At 34.6% G+C, this 12,921-nt stretch overlaps 1 protein-coding gene and 1 long non-coding RNA gene across 5 annotated transcripts in view; one reads left to right on the top strand and one right to left on the bottom strand.

Annotated features, from left to right (window-relative positions):
* The window catches only part of LOC136042478 (integrator complex subunit 5-like), a 60,004-nt gene that overhangs the window by 39,544 nt on the left and 7,539 nt on the right, over window positions 1-12,921 (top strand). For all 4 annotated transcript variants that reach the window (XM_065727438.1, XM_065727437.1, XM_065727439.1 and 1 more), the window contains one exon: window positions 12,088-12,207. In XM_065727438.1, the coding sequence (XP_065583510.1) occupies window positions 12,088-12,207 (120 nt within the window). The remainder of the gene's footprint in view (window positions 1-12,087; window positions 12,208-12,921) is intronic.
* LOC136042479 (uncharacterized) lies at window positions 265-12,088 on the bottom strand. The gene is made up of 2 exons (XR_010621327.1): window positions 12,014-12,088; window positions 265-734 (listed from the first exon to the last, which is right to left on the bottom strand). It is a non-coding gene; the product is annotated as an uncharacterized LOC136042479 (long non-coding RNA).

The raw sequence follows: 12,921 nt of genomic DNA, 5'->3' as shown, positions 1-12,921 counted from the left end.
ATTCGAAGAAACGCTGCCAAAGAAGCAATTCCGCGGACAAAACCACGGACATGTGGTTTCAGATGGATGGATAACTCAATTCTGTTGCTTTGATTGATGGTAGAACAGAAAGGAAGTTTTTTTGTTTAAAACTTTGTATTTAATAATTTGGCAGTTTTCCATCCCCTATGTTTAACATTTCGATACTGAAACGGGTTCATCCATTATTTCCTGCGAAAACTAGAAAATTTAACGATAATTGGTCAAAACCTTCTTTGCAATTGGTTTTTATGGTTTTACAAATTTAGTCATTCATGGTTATTACAGTTTATTGCCAACTAGTCTTAGCCAAAAGTTTGGAATTTAAATCTGTCAATTCGCTTAAAACGAAATTCTGGAAGGGACTCTCCATCATCGTATACATAATCTTCAGAGCTGTCATATAAACCTAGGTCTTCTGTTTTTGGCATCCTTCCAAATAGTTTACTCCACACTGAAGTCCCTTCTGCAGCTCGTATTTCTCTATGTCTGAATAATTTGTTGAGGGGAGTTCTGTCTTCTGTTTTTGGCATCGATCCAAATATTTTACTCAACACTGAAGTGTTTTTTGCTGCTCCTATTCCTTCATGTCCAAATAATTTGTTGAGGTAGGTTTGACGACTACGTAATTCTTCAAAGTTGGTTGGTTCAGTCATTTCATCTGACATATTCTCTTGGCAGCTTGCCAGATAGATGGATGCAATGAAACAGATTATCTGGAAGAATACAGCACATAAATTTTTCGTAAAAAGGCCTCTGAATAGTTGCGGTACTTAGGTGTTATGGCGACCACACTCGAGTTCTTGATTTAAGTAAAGCCGGTTTCTCTGTTTGTATTCGTTGATAATTAGCTTAGTCTCAGTGATATAAACTACTATCTTCTATATATATAAAAATAAGTTGTCTGTCTGTGGATCAGGTGACGTCATGTTTCTGTGTCGACTGACGTCATGAAGTTAGTTGTCGTCATTTTTGCTATGATGGTGACGGCATTAAAGATATTTAAGACATATATGTTCACGTAGAAATCTATTAATGTTTAAGTTTAAAATGACTGATGAACTTACAATGGCAAAAGCCGATGAAGATGCTCAAAGAGTCTATACCAAAAAACTTGCTGCTGATAGAGAAAGTCAGAAAAGAAAGCGTGCCGAAGAATCAAAAGAACGGCAAGGAAACAGGCTTGAGGCTAAAGAACGCAAAACCGCGCAGTTAGATGAAGATCCACCTGGACAGCGAGAGTCAAAACATATCAAAACTGAAAATGATAGCGATGATGATTGGGTTTGGGATTTTGACTTGGATAAGGTCATCAATGCCTACCAGATTTTAGTTAAAAAAACAAAGGTTCGGCGATATGTATTTCATAGTGAAGCTGAAAAATAAAGAAGAAAAAGAAAACTGAAAAAAGAAAAAATGTAAAAAACATGACGACCGGGACACAGGGAATATAAATGACGACCAGGACACGCTGAAAAATAAAGAAGAAAAAGAAAACTGAAAAAAGAAAAAATGTAAAAAACTAAAAAATACTAAAAAGAAAAAACACTCAAAGAGAAATTACAGACCGGGACACAAATGACGACCGGGACAGAGGGAATATAAATAACGACCGGGACACTCAAAGAGAAATTACAGACTGGGATACCGGGACACAAATGACGACCGGGACACAGGGAATATAAATGACGACCAGGACACAGGTATTTAAGAATATCGTTCAAAGACAAATTTTTAATTGTAAGAAGACCGTTGAAAGAGAAATTTATAATTGTAAAATGACTGAAGAACCTACAATGGCAATACCCGAGGAAGCTGCTCAAAACGAATGTATTCAAGCCGAAGTAGCTGAGTTGGTAAAGCGTTATGTTTCAGGTTCTAGGTCCGAGAGGTTCCAGGTTTGAACCTTGGCTTTAGCATTAATACAAAAGAAGAAAAAAACTAAAAAAGTATATATATATATATATATATATATATATATATATATATATATATATATATATATATATATATATCTTCTATATATATAAAAATAAGTTGTCTGTCTGTGTAACGATGACTCTGGTCAAACATTTTCAGATCAATTGCTGGCAATTGGAAACGGAAAGCTGACAGTAGTGGGAAAGCCAAGAATGTTGTATATTCGCAATTTTTACGTAGTTTGAAACACATATATAAATCTATCTATATTCACAGGTGGGACACAGGGACACAACTACAATGGCGCGTAACTAATATGGCGCGTAACGACTTACGCTCGCGGGGGGGCTTGGGGGGGGGGGGGTACGAAGCGCCCCACCAACTAGGTGTTGGGGTGTCGTGAAGCGCCACCCCAACAGCTAGTAAAGGTATATTTTAGTTAAATATTTAATATGCAGAGTTGGTTACGTTAGGTATTTAATATAATGTGTTCTGGGTGGCCTGCTTTCTATAATTCTCTATTTTAGTTTCCATAATTTTGTTACTAAAGTATTATATTTTCTTCATATTTTGGTATATTTTATTAGGATTAACCTTATTTCACTTCTTTGGTGTAGTCGCTATAACGCATAAGTACCATAGTGGGAATCGTTATGTGGACTTCTATGCTCAAGTCACACCATAGTCAAACCTGTCGATAATAAACCTTCAATTTGAAAATGATATATGTTGTCATTTGAATTTAACTTATAGGCTTACTACAGAAGGGATAAAATTAGAAGGTATGAAGTGGGTTAGACCTTTCTTTGTGTAGAGATACTATTTTCACCCAATATCGGACCATGCAAACTAATCTTTGTTAACTCGTACACTAATCATCCACAAATCACCCCTTGAAACTAATTCTTAAAATTTGTCGCCTAGACCTAACATTTTTTAATCAAACTTAATCCTCTCTAACTTTTTCTCCCTTTTGAAATCCCTAAATTTTCGCAACCACAACTAAACACAGGTCTTAGCTTACTATTGAAAATGTTTTTCATTAAATAAATGTTTTTAACTACGTAAAAATTCCGAATATACAACATTCTTTGCTGTCCCATTGTATGTACATATAAATAGATTGTCAGGTTTACCGACTCTTGAACATGCAACATATAATTGTCCATGGGAAAAACAATCCGTATTCAGATCTTCCTTATTATTCTAATGATTGCCCTTGAGCTTTGTTGATGGTGATTGCTAATCAAACATTCCCTGTGTCCCCATCGTCATTTGTATATCCCCCCTGTGTCCCCCGGCGTCCCCGTTGTAGTTGTGCCCCTGTGTCCCAGTCGTCATTTATATTCCCTGTACCCCGGTCGTTATTTGTGTCCCGGTGTCCCAGTCTGTAATATCTCTTTGAGTGTCCCGGTCGTCATTTATATTCCCTGTGTCCCGGTCGTCATTTGTGTCCCAGTCTGTTATTTCGTCAGTCGACAAACAACTTCATGACGACATACAGCTCAATCCTTATAATGACGTCAGTCGACAAACATGCCGTCAGTCGGCACACAAACATGACGTCAGTCGACACACACGTCCAAGTCGTCACTTGTGTCCCGGTGACCCAGTCTGTAATTTCTCTTTGAGTGTCCATGTCGTCATTTATATTCCCTGTGTCCCCGTCTGTATATACATTCGTTTTGAATTGGTATATGATGAAATAAATTTTAGTTTTTTTTCCTTTTTTTCTTTTTAGTTTTTTTTTTATTGGTTTTTACCCTTTTTTTAGCTTTTTTAGTTTTTTTCTTTTTTCTTTTTAGTTTTTTTTTGTAGTTTTTACCTTTTTTATTTTTATTTTCATTTTTTTAGTTTTCTTTTTCTCCTTTATTTTTAATTTTTTTCTTTTTCAGTTTTTATTAGTTTTTAGTTTGTTTTTTTTTTAGTTTTTTTTTGTAGTTTTACCTTTTTTTTAGTTTTTTTTTCAGTATTTTCTTTTTAGTTTTTTTTTGTAGTTTTTATCTTTTTTAGGTTTTTTCATCTTTTGTATTAATGCTAAGGCCAAGGTTCGAACCTGGAACCTCTCGGACCTAGAACCTGGAACATAACGCTTTACCAACTCAGCTACTTCGGCTTGAATACATTCTTTTTTGAATTGGTATATGATGAAATAATTCAGACGTCATATGCAGACAGACACACAAACAAACAACTTATTTTTTATATATATAGATTTTTATCTACGTAAAACTTGCGAATATACAACATTCTTTGCTGTCACATTGTGTGTCCATATAAATAGATTGTCAGGTTTTCATTTTTATTCCCTCCGTCCCGGTCGTCATTTGTGTCCCGGTCTGTAATTTCTCTTTGAGTGTTTTTTCTTTTTAGTTTTTTTTTTTAGTTTTTACCTTTTCTCTTTTTTCAGTTTTCTTTTTCTTCTTTATTTTTCAGCGTCACTATGAAATACATATCGCCGAACTTTTTTTTTTTTAAACTAAAATCTGGTAGGCATTGATGACCTTATCCAAGTCAAAATTCCAAACCCAATCATCGTCGCTATCATTTTCAGTTTTGATATGTTTTGACTCGCTGTCCAGGTGGATTTTCATCTAACTGCGCGGTTTTGCATTCTTTAGCCGCAAGCCTGTTTTCATGCTGTTCTTGTGATTCCTCGGCACGCTTTCCTTTCTTACTTTCTCTATCAGCCGCAAGCCTGTTTTCATGCTGTTCTTGTGATTCCTCGGCACGCTTTCTTTTCTTACTTTCTCTATCAGCCGCGAGTCTTTTGGCATAGACTCTTTGAGCAGCTTCCTCGGCTGTTGCCAATGTAGGTTCTTCAGTCATTTTACAATTAAAAATTTCTCTTTCAACGATCTTCTTACAATTAAAAATTTGTCTTTGAACGATTTTCTTAAATACTTATAATTACGTCATATAATAAGCATCGTCATAACAAACATGACGACAACTAACTTCATGACGACATACAGCTCAATCCTTATAATGACGTCAGTTGACAGACAGACAAACAACTTATTTTTATATATATATATATATAGATCATCAGACACGACAATATTCTTTGACTAACAATCAATGCAGTACAGTTGCTGTGGGACTCTCCACCTGAGAAGGGGAATTGAAGCTCGAGCTGTTCAGTAGTTATGACTCATTTTCGATAGATTGGGCTTTGATCTGAAGATTTAATTTTTTTTTTAAGAGCAGCTCTGAGCGCCTTTCCTCAGCAGTTCCTCTGTGTGCTAATTTTTCAAGCATTTGCCAGTTGAACTTTAATAGTCGGATAACTTTCTCTGAAAGCTACCAATTCCCTTTGGTAAGTGCTACTCTCTTGCTCTTCAAGTCCTAGCAAAGCTCTAATCTCTGATATTTGAGCAACTAGCCTATCTTGCATAGCTAATTTATAACCATTCATCTTTGGATGCTATAAATAATTTAACGTCAATACCAACACTATATACCCTAGTATCTTGTTTGGTTTCTGCCAGTCTTCGGTTTGTAATTACAACACGCAGAAAAAAGCCTTTGGTCTTTTAAGATGGGTATAGTAAAGAACGAACTCAAGGGAATCAGGCAGCAGAGTCACTTAAATATGACACCATGCCCAATAACGTCATCTTGCGCACGAGGATGTAGTTTTTGTAAAAAAAAACTACATTTTATTTTGGATGTTACTTACAAAAGCCACTAAATATTGCAGTTTCCTTTAAAATGAGCTGAAAGAGCTCTCTATTATGTTCCTGTCCCCCAATAAGAGTGGAGGAAAAAAAGAGGACTCACCAGTCCTACCAATAAAAAAAGCGAGCCTCGTTGTTCAAGCCTATTTCGTGTAAAAGCTTTTCGGCCTTGGCGAGTCCAATGGTATACCTATTTTTTAGATCTGACGTCAACTTTAGGAGTCACAGGCAAGGCCGTATCCTAGGAGGGGAGATGGGTTGAACCCATTTTAAGTTGTTTCCTTACTACTTCATTGAAAGCTCCTTTCAGGTCAAGAAAAAGTGTATATAGTCATTGTCTTTTTGATCTAGCGTGTTTTCTCATTATAAAATTGCGATTAAGGCCTGATCTGCTGCACGTTTATCTTTTCTAAAACCTATCAGAATATCTACCCTCTTCTTCTGTGATCCTAACTATTAATTTAAGTTAATTTAAATTAGTTTAAGCTAATTTAATTAATTAATTTAAATTAATTTAATTAATAAAATTAATTAATTTTAATTGATTTAAGTTAAGTTAATTTAACAATTGCGATTGAGACCTGATCTGCTGCTTGTTTATCTTTTCTGAAATCTACCAGAATAACTACCATCTTCTTCTGCGATCCTAACTATTAATTTATGTTAATTTAAATTAATTTGGGCTAATTTAATTAATTGATTTAGATTAATTTAATTAATAAAATTAATTGATTTAAGTTAAGTTATTTTAACAATTGCGATTAAGACCTGATCTGCTGCACGTTTATCTTTTCTAAAACCTACGGGAATATCTACTATTTTCTTCTGTGATCCTAACTATTAATTTCAGTTAATTTAAATTAATTTAAGCTAATTTAATCAATTAATTTTAATTAATTTTAATTGATATAAGTTAAGTTAATTTAACAATTGCGATTAAGACCTGATCTGCTGCACGTTTTATCTTTTCTAAAACCTACCAGAATATATACCATCTTCTTCTGCGATCTTAATTATTAATTTATGTTAATTTAAATTAATTTAATTAATGAATTTAAGTTAATTTAATTAATAAAATAATTGATGACCTGATCTTCTGCGCGTTTATCTTTTCCAAACTTACCAGAATGTATACCATCTTGCTAAGTTTTTTCAAGGGGGGAGGATCAGGTTCTGGTGGGAAAGGTTTTAAAGTGAGTTAATCTACTCACTAAGGTTTTAACTGACATAATCTATACTGTACTGAACTTCCATGCTTTCATTGGAATTTTGTCTCCTCCTGGTACTGATATCCTTTCATTTATTTCACTATCATTTATCTTCATAACTTTGAATCATCCTCATTCAACGATTGGCTAATAAATCCGTCCAGATTTTGAAATATCCCCCTAGCCGTTTATCTACGCCAGTTTCTTCACACCTGACTTCCAAATATTCAGCCCAACGTTTGCCAGGTTTATCTCACTATTAGCAAAGGCGTTTTTCCAGGCATATTGAGTCAGCCAGCCATAAACTTTACCCTTTAAAATTGAACATTCCTGAACTCAATAAACTGCGAGCAGGATACATTTAGTTGTGGACAGGGTTCTATCCAGTTTTTTTTTTTTTTGGAGGGGGGTACAAAAAACTGTAGAAAACGTATCATTACTTATATTCATTTATGGTACATTTTTACGTTTCGGGGAAATATTTCGGGAAGGGGTTCAAAACCCCATTACCCCCTGGATACGGCCTTGGTCGCGGATAATTTTGATTTAATCCATAAGTGTGACTGTCGTGCGGCCCAGGTATTGCTTATGCACCACGAGGACACACGAGTAGGTTTAAACGAATTTTCATTTCGAATTTTCATTGTTATTTCACTAATCTTCTCTTTTTTGTGGATAGAAGATAAGCCTACAGCCCAGCTCTCCTACTTACCTGGCTTGTAATATCATGTTTTTTTAGTCCGGGGAGACTAGGGCACTTGACTACTATTACTACCACTGATATTTTTCAAGACCACACTGCCTTTCTAAGACGAAACAAATAAGAGTTTTAATAGGGATTGGTCCTTTTATTAGACAGTGAAAACAAATACAAAAGAAACGATTGTAAACGATAAACAAAGAAATTTTATAACTATGAATTCAACAACCTTTCATTTACAATTAGAGGAAGAAGAGGACTGTGCCAACTTCATTAAGAATTCAATACAAATCTAAGCACGATTAAAGATCCTTTTAATGTGCACAGTTAATGAAGCCCTCTTAGCCAATGGACCGGTGACATTCTGTGATCATGGATAAATTATACTTTTTTTACTGTATAAATATAGTTTGTGTTAATTATAATACTTAAATATTTCTGCTGACGATGAATTCTGACTATGTATTCGAAATATCCAGAACTTTTGTATTAATTTACTGTCTTAAGGTCTTATCCCTATTGAAACTCTTATTTATTTTACCACTACCACTAAAAACCTTCTCTTGCACCAAGTTGCCTGAGGCCAACACAACTGTGTGCGCTCCACATCCAACCAAATCTAGCCAAAACTTCGCTCTTTATCCCCTCCCATAAAGTTCCAATTTCCCTTAAATTCTTCCTCATAACTTCATCCACCCCATTCAAGAACGACCTGCCCCAGATGGTGTGCCGAAAAGAACAATGTTTGGCAATTTGTCATCCTTAAAATGTACCATAGCCTTCTAAACCTTTCTATCATTAGAGCCCGAGAAAGTGGGGTGAAACTTTTTTTTTAGTCGTACATATTCCTGTCAAACTGGTTCGTAAAACAATTCATAGACAGTTTCTCTGGAAAACATTTAAAAAATGCCTCTGCCTTTGCCTGCCAGAGCCTCTGCCTTTGCCCGCCAGAGCCTTTACCTGCCACAGCCTATGCCTTTGCCTGCCAGAGCCTCTGCCTTTGCCTGCCAGAGCCTCTGTCTTTGCCTGCCAGATCCTCTGCCTTTGCCTGCCAGATCCTCTGCCTTTGCCTGGCAGAGCCTCTGCCTTTGCCTGCTAGAGCCTCTGCCTTTGCCTACAAGAGCCTCTGCCTTTGCCTGCCAGAGCCTCTGCTTTTGCCTGCCAGAACCTCTGCCTTTGCCTGCCAGAGCCTCTGCCTTTGCCTGCCAGAGCCTCTGCCTTTGCCTGCCTGATCCTCTGCCTTTGCCTGCCAGATCCTCTGCCTTTGCCTGCCAGAACCTCTGCCTTTGCCTGCCAGAGCCTCTGCCTTTGCCTGCCAGAGCCTCTGCCTTTCAAAGCTTCCACTTTTCATAACCATGCTTGACCCCTGTCATTAAAGTAACTTGCAATATTTTAATCTTGGTTCGTAGACTTATCTTCCTGTTCTTCTAGACTTTTTTGAGTGAAAATCATTGTGAAAAGCACTCTAGGGGGATAGGCTATTCCTGCTTTTTATATCTCTACTGTACCTACCATCTTGACTGAAAATAGTCATCCTAATATTAACTTTCAAACCTATTCTCACACCCTGAACGCTCAAAGCCTCCACGATTCATTTAGTTTGCTAAAATTTTTATTATTTTGCTAATCTACGAGAGTATCACCCATCTGCTTCAATGAGCCTTCATCGTGTTTCTTAGGACAAAATCCATCAAATTAATCCATATAAAAGGGGGATGGGTGACTAGCTCCTAGCTCTGGATTCAACACAAAACCAGCTACTAACGCCAACTTCCTACCTTAATCGTGGATTTTTTTACAATAAAAAAAAATCTACCAAAAGGAGGACAAAAATAAAATGTGAGGTAGGGTAATTGCATCGTAAAAAAAGGAAGATAAACTTATAAAAAGATACTTATCTAGAATGCTATGTAAGGATACGACCTCTGTATTAAGAGTGATCCGAGACGCTAACGTTGAAATACTATAATGTAAACTGGCGTTTCTGGCCTATCTTGCACCCAGGGCTAGATCTTGATCACCGTTCCTCTCCCTGTCTCCCACATAATTTTCTGGCCAAATTTTAATAAATAGTTCGTTTACTAACAAAATTATTTTCAGTTTACTAATTAATTAATAATTTATTTCTTATTATTTAAATTATTTAATTTTTATCAATCATTTATTTGTTCTATTTGATTATTTTGTTATGTTATAACTTATTTAATTAATTAATTAATCATTTATGAATTGTTTTCATTTATTAACTACGTGGCAAGTTGTTAATAAATGAAAATTTATGTTTGGTATCATCTGTTAACCCTCTAGTTTAACCCATGGCTTGTGCTCTATTTGCCTCCCCTTAAAACCGCCTCTGAATATAAATAGAGTTTTGAAAAGTAAAAAAAAAATCACTTAAAACATCCTACTTGGACCAAGAACATCCTGGTTTGGCAATGTGATCTCTGTGGCCAAGCCAGTTTGCTTGATGTTAAGCTTCTTTATTTAGCCTTTTCTGTTAAAGCTATGCATCATTGTAGGTTATATACCCTGTTGTCTTTTCTAAATTACCCCTCATTATATTACAATTTTATAAAGTTGATTACCCCGGTTTAATTTATGACAATTTAGATTTAATTTTAATTTTTAATCATTGTCTGCTAAGGTGGAAAGTTCTCGGTATTGGGATTCTTAAATATTGAAGTTCGTAAACGCTTAGTAAAGGCGACTTTTTCATCGGTGATTTTGCATAACTTGAGAGTTAGGCATATGCCTGAGCCACACCATAGTTATATCTATCAATAAAAAGCCAAAATATATGAATGCTACCGGGCTTGATTTTAGCGTCACGCTTGATTTTAGAAGCTGAAAATTAAAATTGCCAGGAATTGGCTTAAAGAGTTTCCACCAGCACTAATTTGTTAACTTCTGTTAACAAATTAGAAGGTCTTCGTAACTTCTGTCAGATTTCTGTTACAGATAGTAAAATTGCTGTTCCGAGCTTGTGTGACTATAATGTGGCGTAGGCCACAGGGTTCCCAACTTTTGGTCTGTGAATGTCTCCCCTGAGCATCTAGAAATATATTATTTTTAGCTAAAATGTGTCAATCTTGAAATCTCAAATAGATTATTTTTATCAGTTATATTATTGACCAAAAGATGCTTCGCAAACCTCTTTCCAAGCGGTCAGTTAACACCAAATATATTGAAAACGAAAAAAATTCATATGAAACATTCATACAAAATGACTTAGTGTGAAAGCACGAAACTCATATAAGTATGTAAATCCCTTGCTTTTGAGAAAATCCTTACATCTCTGGCAAACCTGGATGCTCAAAAAAAAAAAAAAAAAAAAAAAAAAGAGAAAAAGCAATAGTTTGGTGAAAAGTGACATTTTTCGGCAAAATATATATTCAGTTTGGTAAACGTTTCGTTTTATGTCATAAATTTATAAAAATAATTCCCTTTTTGTCCTTTTATGTCCCAAATTTTTAAAATGTGTCACTTTTTGCCCTTACGTGTCTTGTTGTCCTGGCACATGGTATATGCCCTTCTAACCTGAAATGTATATAGTTGGCAACCCTGCTAGGCAAAAGTCTCAGGATAGTACGTTACAAGCTAGAGTTGTTAGTTATAAGTATGAATTATAACTTTTATGAAGTATTAAAGCTCAGGATGAAATGTTACAACTAAGAATTGTTTGTTAAAAGTATGAGTGGCTAGTATGAAAAACAAAACATGTTAAATGATAAAACCTGACAAATGACGAATAAAATATGACAAAAAAAATATGAACCGTTAAAATAAAGGACGAAAAATGATTGGAAGATTTACAAAATAGTAAAATCAAACTATCAAAAACCAAAGATTATCTATCAAGTGCAAAGGTTCCTACCACCTGGTAGGGTTCCTACCTTTTTCCTACCACCTGAATTTTGTGACTGAAATTTTAAAAAACTAAAAACTGGATTTAACAAACTGAAAATTTTTTAAAAAGCCGAATTTTTAAAGACTAGCGTGAAAGTATAGGATGGTCACAACATAAAAAGTTACCCTTAAATATGTATAGAAAATGTCATAACCATCCAATGGTTTCATTTTTAACCTTAATTAAGCTTTCTGGCAAACAAGTTTTTTTTCATTTTTTAGTCATTTTGGGATAAAAGTGCTTAAAACAGAATTTGTTTATATTTGAAATTATTTTGTTTAATTTTTGGTTGATGGTTGTTTAATTCAATTAAATTTTTGTCGTTATTGAAATGTTACCATGTCTTGATAGTTTTGGCAAATAAGTTTATTTAGTTAGCTTAATTTATTCAAATTGGTGGATTGAAAAATTCAAATTCAAATTGTATTTGAAGGAAATCATTTGGTAAGTTTACTTATTCTTACTCATTATTACTTATTGATGCTTATAATCTCGTTGATTGGTACTCATCATCATTATTAAATTATTACTTACATAATTAAGTTGACTCTTATTTACACTTTTAGATAAAGCGGAATACCTGCGTATATATATTTCTCATTGATTCCTGATTTAAACCTCAATTCGAACTAAATTACATTACTTTTTATTTAGCAAAGACCCGAGTTGCTAGAAATGACGTCAAAGATCCTTGACTTAATGTCCCTTGGTCAGCTACTTCCACCACCTTTGACTATGATCAGCGAGATCTTAGCCAAAATCTCTCCACAAGAAGTAAGTATATATTATTATTTGCTGAATTTTATATCGTTTTTATGATGCTGACGGAAGGGATTTTCACTACAGACAATAACTAGGTTAAATTTGATCGAGGTTTAATTTGCGAGTGTTAGAATACTTACTGGGTTTCCAAAACCAGTCTTAGGATTATGTTTTTAATAAGCTACACGCAAATAGTGACGACCACAAGACCAAAAAGACCACACTGCCTCTCCATCATAAACAGCAAATAACAAGTAGAATATTAGGAAATTTTTTTCCGTAAGACAATGAAATTCCAAATTTTAAATTAATATTCCACCCTATGTCCACCGTATATAAATGAAAATATAAAAGAGTAACTTACATTCAAATACGACCATTAAAACTAAAAAATAATTATTTAAAACAGCCCTAGCTACCTTACTTCAACAAAGCTCAACCAGGGCTGTTTGATTTTTTTTTTAGTTTTAATGGTCATATATAAGTTTCTCTTTTATATTTTCATTTGCGTTATGCCGAGGACGGCTCTTGGACATAGGATCGAAATATTCATTTAAAGTTTTGGATTCCCCTGTCTTATGGAAAAAATTCCCTATTATTCTACTTGTTATTTGTTGCTTATATGTTTTCAATATTTTTATGAGAGGTAATTCAAGTGAAATGAGGGAATATTCAGATAATTGTTGATTTAATGATTATGAGCAAAGAATGAACGGTTCAGCATGT

Source organism: Artemia franciscana, unplaced genomic scaffold, assembly GCF_032884065.1.
Source record: "Artemia franciscana unplaced genomic scaffold, ASM3288406v1 Scaffold_1343, whole genome shotgun sequence".
Lineage (NCBI taxonomy): Eukaryota > Metazoa > Arthropoda > Branchiopoda > Anostraca > Artemiidae > Artemia > Artemia franciscana.
This window is presented reverse-complemented; position numbering and strand designations above follow the sequence as displayed.